The 18,796-nt window shown below is 29.5% G+C and overlaps 2 protein-coding genes across 4 annotated transcripts in view; one reads left to right on the top strand and one right to left on the bottom strand.

Annotated features, from left to right (window-relative positions):
* Positions 1–17,615, top strand: part of LOC145977043 (neuropeptide CCHamide-1 receptor-like) — a 50,419-nt gene extending 32,804 nt beyond the window's left edge. For 2 of the 3 annotated variants that reach the window (XM_083108683.1, XM_083108682.1), the window contains exons 2-7: positions 12,041–12,530; positions 14,870–15,062; positions 15,287–15,420; positions 15,594–15,767; positions 15,992–16,242; positions 16,537–17,615. In XM_083108683.1, coding sequence (XP_082964809.1) covers positions 12,189–12,530; positions 14,870–15,062; positions 15,287–15,420; positions 15,594–15,767; positions 15,992–16,242; positions 16,537–16,843 — 1,401 coding nt within the window. In that variant the 5' untranslated portion in view covers positions 12,041–12,188 and the 3' untranslated portion in view covers positions 16,844–17,615. Of the gene's footprint in view, positions 1–1,020; positions 1,080–12,040; positions 12,531–14,869; positions 15,063–15,286; positions 15,421–15,593; positions 15,768–15,991; positions 16,243–16,536 lie in introns of all 3 variants that reach the window. The other variant, XM_083108684.1, reaches the window with a different exon arrangement.
* LOC145977468 (neuropeptide CCHamide-2 receptor) overlaps positions 1–18,796 on the bottom strand; it is a 158,498-nt gene that overhangs the window by 68,392 nt on the left and 71,310 nt on the right. The window lies entirely within an intron of this gene.

Below are 18,796 nucleotides of genomic sequence, written 5' to 3'. Positions count from 1 at the left end.
AATTCTAAATAGGAAATATTATCTAAATGATATGATTATATTTAGTATTAAAAAAATATTTTAGTATAATAAATTTAGTTTATAAAAAATATCTTAAAAATGTGTATGTATCCTAACGTATGTCATTTTTTCAAACTTTTAATTTAGAAGTCTTTTGTATGATCTCATTGTTCGTTTGCGCTCATTAATTGTAAGTTTAATATAAGTTTTAAATAAAATTTAAAAAAATAAACTATATTTCAATAATATTTAAATTGTTTTTAATGGCATTACAATTAAATGAATTATTTCTTACGTTTAAATAAACGAGCTAAATAGCTCGTATATTTACAAAATAATAAATAAAAACAAAAAGGAAAATTATATTAATGTCATTAATTTCCTACAACAAACTCGCGAGAAAATTAAACAAGCAGCAATGGAATATGAATGATGACACCTTGTTAGAATTTTTCATATAATATACTCGAATTATTTGCATTAAATATAAACTAACATAATATATAAATTGCCAATATTATTAATATTTTGTACTTTACATATAAAATTTAATTTGAGCGGACGTAAAATGATCGCTAACGAAAGGTAAATTAAAACATTGTCTGTTAAAATGTTAGCTTGTAAAGACTAACAAAGTTATTTATTTTTATATAAATATTATGAAAAAGAAAGATATCTAAGATTGAAAAATATTTTAAATATTTTAACAATTCTTACAACGGTTTGTATTTTGCTTTGTAGTTTGACGTTTGCTTTATTTGTATAACAATTCATTATTAAGAAGAATTTTTTTTTAAGGTTTGAAACATTTAGATATTTGAGACATTTATATATTTGAAAGAGATTTTATTTCTTTGGAAATTATTACCATATTATCTTATAAAAGATAGTAATATTATTTATTTTTGAACAATTTTAACGATTGTTGTAATAAAAATAATTTTAAAAATTTCATTAGTTTGGGCAATAATTTCATGGCTTGAATTCTGTCTAAAATTTCAAATTCGTTTGTGTTCACAGATCAATGCACTTCTCTTGTTAGCGTCATTTGCCTCAAGCCTTTTAATCGACACAATCCAGTTAGTATGAAACCAATATCAAAAACTGCTGTCTATCGATATTTCAAAATAAATATTCATTACATCAGATTATATTTAATTACATTGCGGAAAAAATATGATAATTTGAAATTATTTGTTAAGTTATCTTTTCTTTTAATAAATTTTTGATACACGCATAAAGTAGTTAACAAGAAGCAATCTCTCTTGTCATAAAAGTTTTCTAAAATCTTGTTTCTTTAAAATAAAAATTTTAATGAGATATTAAAAATTATTTTATATGTCTATAAATTATTTATAATCTACGTACAATTACTTCTGAATTTAAATTGGTTCGTAAAATATAAATCTTATAAAGCGCTTTTAATATCATAAAACACTTTTATTTTAATTTAATTTTATATATTTTATAAGATTCTCCGACATATGGTCAGGATCATGTACGCCTCGATAGCTTCCAATAACTATCCTCACCGCTATATCTGCAGTTAAACGCATATACGCACATTTTTCACTTTAAAAATAGCTCGACATATCTACAAACTTATCGGAATCGGAACTATACTAGATGCGTATTAATGTTTTATTTTAAAAATAGTTTCTTTAATCAACTAATTATAGCTTAAATATATACCGAAGAGATTTTTTATCACTCGCGATGTGAGAATGCGGTAAGTAGGCGGATGTACTTAAAGAGGCTGGAAAGATAACGCGAGGCATAAAGACGAACAGGAGCAGGTGCTTTTGTAATTTTATGGTAGCCCCACGAGAGCAAACGGCGACGACGGGTTTATGTCGGCCCCCTTGAGAAGGAAACTGCGTTCAATGTTTTATATTCCAACCTGCTCTTGGTTATCACACGAATACATTAATATCGTTGGGATGGTTCGTCACAGGAGAGCAATTATAAAAACCACCGTTATGCCAATATCAAAGGCAAAACTCTATTTTCTCTATTGCTAGTACTCAGTCGCATAAGTTTTTACGTCGGGCAAAATATATTTCGCTTCTAATTAAACCGTTCATTATACTCGCAGCAATGAGTCGGGCATCAATTTTAATGACGATACAGCTCTTGTATCTGTCTTAATTATATCAAAGTATATATTTACATCGATATGCGTAGAGAACGAACGAGTGGATCTTTGTGGAAAGACATCGAAAATTTGTATTTAACTGTCTATTTTTAACATAAAAATGTGTGCAATCGACAACAAAGGGAAAATGATTTTTTGAGCGTGTAAAAGCATTCTATTTATTACACACTTCATATATATTTATATACTTTTTTTGACATTTATTTCTCGCTTTATTCCATTCACGCTGTTATAATTGCGTATATAGAATATCGAGAAAGGAAAAAAATGCTAAGGTGATCATTTTCTCTGGTGACAGAAAAGAACATCACGAATTAAAATATATGAAACAGTTTCGTGACACAAGAGAATAAAAATCTCTCTTTACGAATTTTGAAATATAATTTATCAACAATTCTCCAACTTTTGCATTAAATGATTTCATATCTCTATGTTAATAATTAATATTAAAATTGTAGCATATAATTTTACATCATATTAATATAATTTTTTTTAGAAAAATTATAATGTTTGTGTTAGAAAGAAAAAATATACAGACACACAAATATCTTATAAAAAATTTTTTGTTTATCTTCTTATCCATTATCGGTGAAATTATTTTTAAAGCAAGATTTTAAAAAACCGCTAAATCATAAAAGAAGTTATAAAAACGATAAAACAAAAAAAAAGAAGTTATAAAATCCTCATGTTTACATGCGTTAATGCAAAACTTTCGTACTTACGTAGACTTGTTGTACTTGCAGGTTGTCTCTTAAGATTGTTTTACAAGAGAAAATACGTAATAAATCTTTAATTAATTTAACAGAGATTCTTACGTAGATAAAATTGATGTAGATGCTTTCATATTTCAAGTTTAAGTCCTTATTATATAAGCTCTTGTTATGTAACGATTTTGTTAATATTATTATCTATGGCAAAAGCATATCGATTAATAAATGAGCGACGACATTCCTAGTAAGCGGCTTGAAAAAGCTACTACTGAAAATATATAAGAAATATTGGAATCTAGATCGGAATATAGATTGAAATATGATCTGATTATGAAAATTCCAACGCTATTTTTCTGTTAATATTTACGTATAATATTTCCCTATCATGTTTGTCATATAATTGAAATATCATATTTTATATATTTCTTTTCATCTTGGTTCATACACTCATTTCGCTTCTAAAACGCGCGAAATTGTTTCGTAGCATTAATTTCAGGAGTAAAGTCTATGCAAAATAATCTAAAAAATGTACAAGAGTACAAAATAACAAGTAAAAATAAATTTTTAATTTTATCTATATAAAGCACTAAAAGCAATTAAAGCTGTCAAGGAGAGAGGAACAATTCTCTTGAGAAAATATTATTTCTGTACTTTTAAGAATATTAAGAAAGATTTACTTTTTACGAAATTCTTTACGCACAAATATTAAAAGGATAAGACGTTTGGGAATATTTATCGCTGCAAAGAAGGGATGTTGAGAGCGTAATCGTATATCATGATGCATTCATATCTATTCAAACTTATAGATATTATTCTAATAAATAATTGGAAGAGTTTTTGGGGAGAGAGGAAGGTGAAGGAGATTTAGGAGGAAGATGACAACAATGAAATATCTGAAACATATATGAATTTTCCGGTTCTAGATATGATATATATAAGGGTAAATTTATCTTTCCATAAATCTCTCTAACTTTGATTCATCATTATCGAGAACAATCATATTCACGCTTAGTATGATTCACTAATTGTTAGCATATAAATTTTAATTTTCTCTCTCTTTCTCTTTCTCTTTCTCTCTTTGTCTCAGAACAATCAATTCTAAAATTCAATCGTTGTCATTTTCACTATCTATACATCCAAAAGTTTTTTAAATTATTTATTGGAATGATGGTTTTGATATGTATAAGCCCATGATATATGTACAATTGAATTCGATATCCCTTCCTTGCAATTTGTTTTATCAAATATATTTGAATAGAAAATTGGTATTATTTGACATTACATACATTGTTTGCATAGTTGAATATAATCGTGGTTTTCATTCATGTTCTACGGAAGGAGTGACAGCGAGCTATTATATTATCAACTTCCAACAAGCGCATTACCTATCGGCATTTTACAGGCGCTGCATGTATAGAGATGACATGCGCGTATTCGAATGATTATCCAGCGAATCCAAGCACAATTTTAAAGTATTACGTTTTTCAGAGCCTAACTAATCTGAAAAAATTTGCAAACAATAGTTTGTTGTATGATTATATACATATAAAATGTTAAATTTTATAATGCTGCTAATATTTCTAGAAGACGTGCAATTTTTATTTCGAAAATTGTTTCTACAAACCGCTAAAAATATCACATATATTAATACCGCACATGTGTAATTATATTGGAATGTGTGTCCTATGTTTTTTTGAAAATTATCGTGGTCCGTCGAATACGAGATCAAACTGAATAATTTAACAATTTTTTACATCCCGTGACGCATACGCATGGTAATATGCGCTAAATGACCCCGCCATCTGATATTAGATATTACATCGTATAAATCTCTTTTTCAGCTATACCATTACAATAAAAAGGATATAACTCAAGCAAAAATTTTTAATAAAAAGTAATTGCAATTATTATAATCGAAATATGTGCATACATACACGTGCAAAATGACATTCGAATGCATATTTTGAAATAATCGATAATTCTGAAACGATTATTTCAAACTAACTTCCATCTGGTTTTGTACGGGAAAGCATGTATTTTTTGGATTTGTTGGAAGGATTCGATCCGGATCATGTTTAATCAATAAGTGAAATCGGTCCTTCAAAATCAGTAACGACATCGAGAACTCGAACGACGCTCATCGGATTCCTCGTTCGCTCTAACGTATAACATCTAAGACAGTCTCCAGCACATATCTAACATACGTAGTTAAATATATTGCGCGGAGTGCAGGTGTGTATTAATCCACATGTATTTCCCGAGATATGCATGTATCCGCCAACATCTCAGGATTCACTTAGGATGAAGTTCATCCATTCGTAAATGTCGCTGTGCACACTGTACACACGAATATATATAGTGTCACGCATACAGACGCATCAGCGCAATCTGTTTCTCATGCACATCCACGTATGAGCTAATAAAGGTGCATTTTGGAAATGCACACATTCGCGGATGCATGGCCAGTGGCTATTTTCCAAAGCTGCTGCGTGCATCCTGCTGGAATATTTATGCCAATGTTAATCGGTAATTCTAATTAGGTAGTATTTATCGACTATACACTCGGTGCGCGTGCAATGTAGTTATGAGTTTTATCAATGTGCGACCGATTTACAAATTGAATCGATCCTGTCATCGCCGATAAAACGCCCGCAACGTGTGAAGATGCTAGAAATTGACGTAAAGGTCGTTCAGAAAATGTGCTGCCTGCGTGGAATTATATCGAGCGAGAATTACCCTCATTTTCTCCCGTAATCTCATGCGTGCGAGGCGATAAGCTTCAGATTCTCTACTGCTTTCGTGCTAAAAAGTTTTATCTGCGCGAGATATTACTTCAAGAAACGGAAGTGAGGGCCGCTTTAAGGCAATTATCACGTTTCGAATATGCGATCGAATATGCATATTTAGTCGTGCATGCGAATAATCGCTTTTGTTGCTGCAGAAATATAGTAACTATAATAATAGTAACTATAATAATAGTAACTGTAGAAATTCTATCAGTATCTCGAAATTTTGTAAGATTACCTTGTCTTTCTTCCTTCTTCTTCCCCTCCCCCTTCATCCTTCTCTTTCTCTCAATGCCATTAACTCGAGACGAATATTACATTTGCTGTTCTCTTGGTGCTTTACTTTGATACTAACGGCTTTAGTTTCTCAGTATGGCATATTGTATATAATATAATATATAGAGATTTCTCTTTCATAGTTTAAATAATCAATGTTGAAATAAAAAAAAATTGGATTGCTCAGGATTAAAGTGTTCTTTGAACAAAATTATAATTGCTTTAAACGATTGAAATGTTTGTCGGAGCGATATTCATTTAAAACTAGCTGAAAAATATAAAATCGCATTGTTTATTTACGTTCATATTCCTGAAGTTTAATTCGGCTTTAATATTAACGTTCAATAACTACACAATTATAAAGTGGGTAAAGAGAAACGTATTTGTGCATTCCACAAGACAGAATTTTATATAGTGTGTAACACAATACACACACAGTAAAACAGAAAAATATTATTGTAAAAAGCATTTTCATCAAAATATATATTGTTCTCGTTTGTATTGAACAGACACAAAGTACACATCAGCGCGCGCGCGCGTGTTTCTTTATAATGCAAAATTATCCTAAAAAGAGGTAGAATGCGTAGATATTTCTTTCTATTCACTATACATTCAAGTAAATTTTTATTAAGAAAAATTTAAAAAACTTATCACGAAATATATATTTTTACTAGATTTCTTTATTTTGTTTCATTATCTTGATGTATCATAATTGAATTTTTCAGAGAAATACATACTTTATTCATATTTTCTGTATATTTTGTTTATAACTGTTGCGCAAAATATTCAATCGATACACTTATTTGATGTCCAAAATTCTGTCCGCGTCATTAATTAACGCTCTTTAATTGAGGAGTTAATTAAATTCAATAAAAACATTAACTTTTTCTCTGACGAAAGTTATTGACATTGCCAATATATCAATCTCACTACATACACCTGCGACGGATATTCATGGTTGAGTTATTACGAAGTCAAATAGATCGTAAATGAAAGAAAATCATCCGGAGGTAACGAAAAGAAATTTCTTTCATCTCTTGTATCGAATGCGAGATGAGAATAATTCTATACAGTAAAAGCTGTTTAATATCTTTGCAGAAAGAGCGTTTGCGGTACAATTTGATAACTATGATAATCGACAAAATAATCTAAGTGTCAATATGTTTTCGAAGCAATTGCTTTGCTCTATTCCACATTCATATTCATACTCATTTTGCTTACGTAAATGATAAAATATACGTCACAGAGGCGAGAAAATAATACTGTACATTGAATAAATATAAAATTGCAATAATCTCTTTCGCTAGTTATTAAGGTCTCGTCATAAAAAGAAATATTTCAAAAATATACCAGAGTATTTGAACGAGAAACTGTGTCACATTGTTAGTCGAAATATAGTCAGAATGTAGAAAAGCGAGATTCAATGTTATTTCAATATCTCAACATATCACGGTACATTTCACATATATGTATATAAAGTGTGCACATTGGATTCGTAAATTAAAGCATAAGAGCGGAAATGTAACATTTGATATATTATTGATATAGTTACAAAGTAAGATGGTCAACCAACTGCACAAATTCGTCACGGGCTATGTTCTCGGATCTGATTATTTTTTCCCAATTAACGGCCGCTTTAATCCGATATTTTTCCGAGAGAAAAACGGTTATGTAAGACGATTCTCGTCATAGATCGTTAAAATGTTTACGATGCCAGCCAAGATTTCGCGTTTTACACGTGGGAGCATTTCTCGTTTCGACAAAGAAATACGGCGACAACAAATTCTAGGGAAAGTTATTCTATTCGTAGGAAGATACAAATTGTAGAAGTTTCATTCACAGAGTATGCATAATGACTATGTCGTTTGATGAAATTTTGTATTCAATTACTGGTTTCATCTAAAGAAATGTCGATTTTATGAGGAAACTATATAGCATGTTTTATATAAGATGTTTTAAGTAAGAGAGAGAATCAAATAAGAGCTTTTTATATAATATGAACTTCTTATTGCATGTTGGCAGAAAACATTTTCTTCTTCTTAAATTTTTTTTATTTCGAATTCTGTATCTTATACATATATATTCATAAGTCTCTGTATCCGTATCTAAAATAACCTATTATAGATTATGTCAAGGTCTAACATACTTACAATTCTGTGCCATCATAATCCCAAATTACATTTGCATTACATCATCGACGAATTGTTTACATTATAATATAAATATGTATTTCTATCACATTTTTCTAAGTTAACATGTTTATTATAATACTAAGAGATGTGCAAACACAAATATTTTTAAAATATAATTGCAATGCAACTCACGATGAGAGAAATAAATTGAGAGCAATCAATTATTTTATTTCAAAAGGATAAGTTGTGCGACAATGTCGACACGAAAATTACAGAGTGGCAAGTAACATATATAGAAAGTTTAATTAAGTACAAGAAAAGGCAGAAAATATTTATTTTCTGATAGAAATATTCACACCCACAGATACACACACTTTCTTGATGCTCGACATAAAAGCTGTAGATTATATTATTATAAGCTCAGCGAGACTAAATCTCACCAAATCTTACCTAAGTAACATACATAGAAAGTTTAATTAAGCGCAAAAGGAAAGGCAGAAAATATTTATCTTCTGAAATATCCACACCTACGTACAAACATACATGACATTTTTCTGGTATTTGACGTAAAAGCTGTAAAAACTGTAGATTAGTTATTATAAGCTCAACTATTAAAATCTTACACAAAGTTTCTACATTTCTTCTCGTAAATCTTTCGCATTAATAAACATTTGAATACGGCTATTTATAAATTCTCTTGAGTTTATTACAAGCACGCTTAGTTAGATAGTTTTTCAAAAATATCACAAACGCAATTTTACTCGAATTGTACATTTTTTTCCAATACCCGAGTTTTCCACTCGATTTTGCGACTTGATTGCAATCACGGACGTTTCAAACAAATGAGAGACAGAGAGTAATTTCTTTCAGAAAGTGATATTTGCAGTAAGTAATTCAAAGCACAGAAATACATCGCGCATTCAGTATGCATGTCACTAATTGCAAGGATGTTGCGAATAGAGACTGTCAACAGAGATCGTGAGACCTGTATTAAACATAGAAATTTGAAGCCAAATAGAGGTGCAATGTTATTACAATAGTGCTGTCCAGATATGGATACATATTGCACCACTTTCATGGATTACTGCGATGTGCTCAATGTAGGAATTAACCATTCTACTCGATTTTATCACGTATACTATCTGTCGTTCTCATTCTCTCCCTTTAATCCGTTCATCAGTTATACATGAGAATCGGTAATGCAACCTCTGGAATGCTGCCAAATCACATAACCGGCTGAAATCGAATCTGTCCATCATTTACCTCCTATTAATTCTCCTAATATTCGTAAATCCAGGCGAAAATATTCTAAAATATATCCTAAAATATTCTAAACACGTTTAAAAAATAATTTTTCATTTATAAAGTACTGCTATATATTTTTAATTGTGTATCTTTCGAATTCTATTTTAGCTCGTCAAAAATACGACGTTTCGTATATCTTCAACCGTATCTTTCGCCGATATTTAATTCGCCGAGTCGTTACCGATGAAAAAGTAGGGGTAATGTTAATTGTGTATTTTGACATATGTGTTAAACGACGTATATGCCTCTAATCCTATTTTATCTTATTATCTTGTTTACAACCTTTAAATTTAAATTAGATTTATACGCGACAAGCAAGTTGTAGATTCCGCTTGCGTACGTACGAGTCAACAGAACGTACATTGCACAACGTACATTGCATTCTGATCTAGATGCATTCTAAGTGGATTTAAATTATATTTTGAATATTTTAAACATTATAATTGCTTAACAAAGATAACTCTGTTGACTCTTTTGCTTTTGTTATGCAATCTATCAGTTCAACATTTGTACGTCGCAAGTTCCATCTTTCTATGATAAAGCTATACGTTAATTTATACACTAGTACAATGAAAAAAGTTGGAATGATATATTAAAGCAAACTATTGAACAGTCTATAATCAATTAAAATTTATGTAAATACACATACAGAATGTATGACATATAATTTATTGAGTCTAATCAGCGATAATCTTATTTACTTTTACCAGAATTTACTAATTAAATTTTCAAATTTCTATTGTCGACTTTCTTTTTTCAAGAATAATCAAAACGTATCGAAGAGTTTACTTTGTAATTTGTCAATTGTATCAGATGAGAACGAGGTTTAACCTATCGTTACTTGACTGATGTCCCTCAATATAGCCAACGGTATTTCTCTCCTGTAACGAATTGCATGAAATGTATTGTAATCGATTAACGACTAACGATACATCTATAGGAGGATTATCCTCATGTGCTTTGACACACAAGAGAAATTCATATTACATTTAAAATCATGACATATGCGTACATAAAATTACACGTAAAGATTTTTAAAGAAGATCTCTTATAGGATTTCGAAAGGGTATTATTGATTATAAATATATTTGCGAATACAACTTTGTCACTATGATTTATTGTAAAAATTCCATTGTAATCTTCGTTAATGAGATAATTGAAGTAAGAACTAATTATAAAAGTAAAACTAATTACAATTCAGAAAATCAAATTTATCTGTCTTGACTAAATCCGTTTGTATGACGATGCTTAGTTGTATTCTTGAAAAGATTTTACAATAAATAAATAAATTTTTTCGTGAACTTATTTATGATGTTGATATGCATACAGTTTTACATACTTTATGGTAATCATCGAAAAGTATATGTTTATTTATTTTAGAAAATTTAAAGAAAAACGATATTTCTCTTGTTTATATCGTGTAATGCATACATAATATCTTATTTATATCCTGTAATGAATGCATAATTCAAAGGAAAATGAAGATGAAAATTAATCCGATGCGAAAAAGACTAAAATCTCCTTTAAGGATTCACGTAAAGAAATGATTAAATTTGAAGAAAAGATTAATTCTATTCTATAGCCGTAATGATTGAAGAAGCTTTACAAGAAACGAAAAAAAATGAAAACTAATTCTAGTCGAAATTTTTCTTTTACTTTCGATTTCAATTTTCAATTTAACGTTTACTTTAAACACTCAAATCACTCTATTATTTTTTTAAATTATTTAATTTATAAAGAAATAGTTTCCTCGAAAGCGCTTCTCTTTCAAACTATTCGTTTTTTGCCTATTTGAGATACAAAGTAAGAGAAATAACTCAATTTCTATACAAATTAAATTTATATTGAAAGCTTCTTTTAAAATCCATAAACTTATCTCCATATTTTACCTTCTCTAGAATCCATAAATATAAGAAAATTAGAATTGAAAATAGAAGAAAATTTCGATTCGGGAATAAGATATCAAGAGAAAAATAAGCTATATACATACAAGACTAAGCAAGTTAATTAAAAAGCATAAATATTACTACTTTTATGCATATTTTCCCATCTTAATATGCAATTATTTTACTCTATATTACGCGACATTCTGCCTTGATAGTGCGACAAAAAAATAACTTTCCATATTTCTATTAATTTTTTTTAATCCCAAACTTTTTAATTGTACATTCCTATTTTAACCAAAAGCTTTCAGGACCATTATGCAAACAGTGGAAGACTTGTCATCTTGCTCTAATTATTTTCATTGCTGTCTAGATACAAATGTTCAGCTTACGTATATATTGAAATGCATCATTTCATGCATCAATTCAAATACATTATAATAGTAATAAATTGATATCACGTTAAAGCATGTTAATTATAATAATATTACGTATATCATAAGGGATAATCTTTCATCATCAATAAACTAAATATCAAATTTAATATTTAGAGATTATTACTCAAATTATTATCGCCATTATTACCCTTTGAGCATATTTATTATCTACGTACTTCGAATAAATGATATTTTGGATATCGTTTATCTTTGATTGTGCTTACAACATATGAAAATTATTTGATGACTTTTTTTCACATCAAAATAAAAGTTGATAATAAACAAACTAGTTTCAAACTTTCTGCAAGCTCCATATGAAAGTGCTTCATCGACTCTTTTTTTTTTTTATTTTACAGCCGGCGCATGTAACTGTCGCCGACGCTAGAGATTTTGTAACTCGGACAACGAGAGGAAGAGGAAGATCAAAATGCAAAAGGGATTATATTCTCGTTAACGAAGAGGAGAAACATTTCTCGCAACTAGCGCTTTTTAGAACGAACGGCCATGTCCTCCTGGCCGTACTCAACGAGCGCTACGTTAACTTTATCGTTCATGATGTTGGCGCTTACGACACGAATACCACTGGTACTAACGTTGAATTATACCGAGACCAATGGAGTAGTCGTTCGTGACGATGACATAGCGAAAAAGATCAACGACGAAGAGGAGGAATACACACCGTACAGCGATCGGCCCGAGACGTACTTTGTACCGATCATTTTTCTCTTGATCCTGCTGATCGGCCTCACCGGAAATGGTGTGCTAGCTCTTACGATCCTTCGGCACTCGAATATGAGAAACGTGCCCAATACGTATGTCCTGTCCCTGGCGCTCGGCGATTTACTGGCACGTAAAACATTTCGATTTCTTTTTCAACTGACAAATTCTGTATACACGTGACATACAAAAAATCCGCGCGACGCTGCTCGTGCGGATGTATCCGCCGTGAGCACCGACTATCGATTTAAGCGAGCTTATCAATATTTGAGATGTTGACGAGTATTTGTGCAGCTGTGAATAATCAAAGGATACAACTTTTTCAAATTTCCACCAATTTTACAATTTATGTTGGTTACAAGTTTTTTAAACTTGTATAAAAACATATATTTATAAATAAATAAAATAGTAATAAAATAAAAATATATATCTAGATGGAATAAAAATGTATAAAGAAGATATTTATTTTTATAATATTATTCATCTACGTATATTTATTACATTTACATACATTTTTATTCCATTATTATTTTCTATGTGTGTCGATGTTTATATAAATAAAATCATAATAGTCATAAATTACATATATATCACTCGATAATATTTTTTGCATATTTACACACATTTACATTAAAATTTTTATTATTTTCTTTGCTTTCTTCTGATATATTAATAAGTAATGATAAGTAGAATTAAATGCGGCTGTATGAAAAGCTGCTATCATCTGTTAAAATTTCAAAAATTTGGAAAAATTTCATAAATTCGAGGGTTTAATATATTATATGAAACATTATTATAATTATTATTATTATAATTTAAAACATTTACAGATACAATGCAATATTGTTAAATTTCTGACATGTACAACCGCATATTCTTATACATGCAATATTTGCTTTATATGATATAAACTAAATAGAATACATCTCAATGTTTTTCAAAAGAAAGTCATCCATCGTCATGAAACATATTTATATAATAAATAACATTGCATCGATCATGTTTAACCCATCATCAATAAAAGTAAAGCATTATAAAGTATTGACATAGCATCACATTAAACTTAACGGATAGCGTATTGCCATTTTAGCCTTTTTTCAGAAGCTGCGATGCAATTTTTTAAAATAAGCGCGTCTTAAAGTACATTGCTCCTAAGCGTTTTTACTTACACATATTCAATAAAATCAGGAAGATGATAGATTCGTTCGCTTCATTTGTCAAATATCTGCATTCATAGAATTCGAATTCTTTTTGCAATATATATATAATGTTGTCTGTGATGGACATGTTTCGCGGAAGCTATTAGTTTTATTATTAAACTTAGTACATATTGTTAAGTAATAAAGTATAAAATCTTGACAGAAGAGTAATAGGGTTTAAAATATTGACACATAATGTCACATTAAACTTTTAACAAATAACTTATTGTCACTTTAGTACTATTCTTTCAAAAGCTTTTTTAAATCTGCGATGGAGTTTTTTAAAAATAAACGCGTTTTCAAGTAAATTGCCCTCCAACTCTTTTGTTCATATTCGATAAGATCAGGAAGATGATCGATTCGTTCGCTTCACCTGTCAAACATCTGCATTAATAGAATCTGAATTTAATTTTTTTGCGGTTTAAAAACTTATTTGACACTCACACTTGCATATGTGTATATATTTATATATGTATATATCGCATCTATGATGGGCAGCGTATTTCGTGTGGAAGCAATTAGTTTTGTTATTAAACTTAGTGCATATCGTTATATAGGATAGAAGAGCAAAATCGATCGGCTTCGTTGTGACGTCGATGCATGTAGCTATCACAAGTCTGTCGATTCTCGCCTCGTCGCTTCACAGCAAATCCTATGTAATACTCCTATGTAATGGATGGTTCGATTCACGTCTCTCTTATGCAACAATGCATATCAATGATATTTACATGTACCGACAGAATTTTCGGGCCGTAATATTAACCAACTTGTATATCATTTCTGAAATTTCAGGCAACAGCTTTATGATGTAACGAACTATAAATACTTCGATCTTTACACTGTTGATTATTTTCTTTTTATCTATTACATATAAATACTATATAAGCAAATATTCGTGAACAAAGTGTTACGATGAGCTTATGAGAACATACGATGGATTTATTTATCGTCTTTTAATTAAAATGTGTTAAAAATCATGACTTATACGAAGTCGATTCTAATTATGAAAGGAATTGGTTCTTAGTATGAATTATTCGTAACATGAAATTTTTTAATTTAAGATAATGTTTTAATTTCGAAACATTTAATTTTTTAATTTATTTTTAACGGGAGTGTTAATGATATTAAATTGAATAAAACTAAGTCTCGGTCGAATCTTAATATATTATTAAAGTTCAATTGACATGTATGTATATCCTTCTCTCTATCCAATTTTCTTCTTGTATTTGATTCGATCTTTATCACGTAGTTGCTCATTTTATTCTATAGGTCATAGTAACATGTGTCCCCTTCACCTTTACCGTCTACATTTTGGATTCCTGGCCTTTCGGATTATTACTATGCAAGCTTTCCGAATGCGCAAAGGACGTTTCAATCGGTGTTTCCGTTTTCACGCTGACTGCTCTTTCAGCGGACAGATTCTTCGCCATCGTGGATCCTATGCGAAAATTACACGTCACAGGTATATGATTACAGCTTCGTAAACTGACAGATCTCATATAAAAACACGAGATAAAAAAAGATATCGAAGAAAATCATTGATATCGCAAATAAGAATTTTCTTCGTTAGAGATGCAACGAATGTTCAAATTGACAATCAATACTTTTCTTGATAGGTAAAATTTATATTTCAAGCGAGAGACAGAAACAAGGTGCAGCGATTAATTATCCAATTATTTGTTTAAGGTAGCGGAAGACGTGTGACGCGCTTTACTGCGATCGTTGTGGTGCTGATTTGGGTTTTGGCTATAATATGCGCGATCCCGGCTTCCTTCTCGTATATCAGAGTCTTCAAGGTTAACCGGAACGTGAGCTTCTGCGTAAGTTGATTCATCATGTTCATAACGAGTCCCGTTTTAGATCGAGCTTGTGTGTAAAGCTCGTCGTAAACCTCTGTATACAGTACTAAAGCGAACGACGCTTCTACCCTACTCTATGAAACGTCGAGCAAACATCCCTCTAACGATTTCGATGTATATTTGTGCAATTGAAGGCGTGCTATCCGTATCCAGAGGAATTTGGATCAAATTATCCAAAAGTGTTGTTGATATGCCGCTTCTTCATCTACTACGTGATACCTCTCAGTATCATCGCTGTTTTCTACATGTTGATGGCAAGGCATTTAATGCGCAGTACAAGAAATATAATCGGCGAAATGCAGGGTCAGGTAAAATTTGATTGCACGCGTTTAATTATAATGTGAGAAAATCAAAATTTAATCTTCAATCTTTTTCCTTTCTTCATCGTCCTAGATATTCTCTCTTATCACTTGCAAATGATTTTAGATTACGTCAAGATTTATGAGATTATTACAACATTCAGTTAGTTTATACAATAAATATTATACACTTTTACATGTGCACACTTCAATGCATGTGTTACATATTCCAGATAAAGCAAATACAAGCTCGTAAAAAAGTGGCAAAGATGGTGATGGCTTTCGTCATTGTATTCGCTGTATGTTTTTTCCCACAACACGTTTTTATGCTATGGTTTTACATCCATCCAACTGCGCAAAAGGATTACAACGCCTTCTGGCATTATTTCCGTATTTTGGGTTTCTGCCTTGCTTTCACCAACAGCTGTATCAACCCTATTGCTCTCTACTGCGTGAGTGGTACTTTCAGAAAGTATTTTGACAGGTAAATTCATAGAATCTATTACAATACAATAGCAAAGAAATTGCAACAGCTTCGTAATATTACATCATTGTACTCTTCGAGGAAATAACTTTTCATAAGAACTTTTTGAATAATTTCACATATACATGTATATTTGTCGAGTTTGAAAGTCTTTATATTAAAAAATGTTACAAATCGTTGATTACTTTTGAATAATTTAATAGGAATCTTTTTTTTTCTGATTGTCACTAAGTTTCCTTCTCGGACGAGTACATCTTCCATTAATTCATCATGTCCAAACTTTGTAATTGTCAGATATCTATTGTGTTGCGCCACGAAGAGGATGCGAAGACGGGATCGACGGTTATCGGACCTAAGTTCTCGACGAGGGCAAAGTTTTTCACTTGTCAGTTCGAGAAAGTATATGGGTGATTCTCGCCGAGAGCAACGAAGTGTCATGCGTCTCTCCATGATGGCGAGTGACATGAGGTCGAGTACTCCCATCAAGGAGCAAGAAACTACTATCACTCTGTCAGCATATCCAAACGGCATCGAGGAATCGTCAAAAAATCAACGAATTTTGACAGAACCAACTGTACACGATCGATTAGTTGCCTCGTAGAGAAAAAAAGTGAAGAATATTGCATAAGTGCATATAAAATAATTTTTATGTCATTAAATATATATTGATCGAGTTTATATTTTAATGGTATCTCTCTTTTCACAAAAGCTAATTCCCGAATCACAATTTATCTAGTCGCGGCTACTTAAAGTAGAAAGTTAAAATCGGTGATACTTGAATTACTCTGTTGTAATGATAAAACATATGGCATATTGTTCTTTAACACAAGAGATAATCTCATGCGCGTGTAAGTTTCTGTTTAAACATATTTGCGTTCCTCATATATGAAGAGATGTATTTAATGATAAGATGTTGATAATAGTAGTGCCAGTAATAATTAGCGATAAGCGAAGTAAACAGAACTGACTTCGTATGCTTTTATTAAGAATTTTAATATATTGTCCGACCAATAAATATTACATTCCGCCGAATAAATTACAGTATTAGAATTTATAGCTTCGATAAAAATGAAGCAAAATAAGATTTTAAGATAAAAACTATTGCGAATGTATATTATTATTTATATAGGAAAATAAATACATAAAAATCGAAATTGTATTATCAAACGATTCTAATTGTTGTAAAAATAGAATAATAAAGAATTATTTAAGTCTCTCTGAAAATCTTGATCTCAATTGGAAATAATCCGAGATTCCGACTCGATAACCGAGTTACATTTTTATGATGTGTGTCTACATAATTATATATATTTAAGGTATATTTATGTGTTATTTTGTGTACGTATAATTGTAACAAAAAATATTTGAGAATTAAGAATAAAAAGTACAAATGTTAAAACATATATGCGAATAAAATAACAGTATTGTAAACTGATATTATGTATCTCTGTTTTCGAATATTCTATTGTAATATATTTTTACATATACAAAAGAAAGAGAGAAAAAAAGAGAAAGGAAAAGATTATTTTTATATTAAAATAAAAATACTATAAATTATTATTTAAAAAAAGCCACAAACAAAATTCAATTTATTTTAGTTTTCCCATGCAATGTTATTTCATTTGCAATTATGAAAAAGTTAAAGAGAAAAGTTATTATTTATTATTTTATTTTGCTTATTTGAATTTCATAAAAATAAATCGAATGTAAAATAAAATAAATTTGTACTAGCTGCAAGCGATGAATTAAAAATTAACAACGCACACAAAAACAGTGCACAGCATTTATTTTAATAGAATTATAATCTAGCATTAAACTTTTATTCTTGCTGTACAATTATATAAAATTCATTAAAATTATTGTTATAAATTATGTATTACTGTTCTTTTAAATAATGATTTGTTTACTGCATAAATTTTTATCCTTACTTATTATTAGTATTTCACGTATTATTAGTTATTATGAGACTGGATATATGAAAATAATATAGAAAAAACACACGTAATATTTACGAATATTGTAAATTTATAATCAATCCAAAATCTCTTCAGTGTAAAATTTTTAATGTAAATTTTATTGTGTAAAGTTTTTAAAATTTATATAAGATTATAATTAATACGAATATATATATATTATATATATTCGTATTAATCATAATCTTATATAAACTTTATTTTAAAAACTTTACACAATAAAATTTACATTAAAAATTTTGGATACAAATATATATATATATATATATATATATATATATATATATATATATATATATATATATAGTTGCACAGATAATACAAATATATATATATATATATTTATAATAATTTATAATAATTTATATATATATTATATATATATATATATATATATATATATATATATATTTATATTAATTATAATCTTATGCAACTGACAGTTGTAATCTTATGACGTATAGATAAATTAACTGTTTTGGTATTATCTGGTATTATATTATATATTCATATTATATAAACGAATATATAATATAATACCAAAACAGTTAATTTATCTATACATCATAAGATTATAACTG

The sequence above is a fragment of the Camponotus vicinus genome, unplaced genomic scaffold (assembly GCF_025532165.1).
Source record: "Camponotus vicinus isolate PSW18456_S1 unplaced genomic scaffold, iyCamVici1.0 SCAF_9, whole genome shotgun sequence".
NCBI lineage: Eukaryota > Metazoa > Arthropoda > Insecta > Hymenoptera > Formicidae > Camponotus > Camponotus vicinus.
Note: the sequence above shows the minus strand (reverse complement) of the source record. Positions and strands in the feature narration are given on the sequence as shown.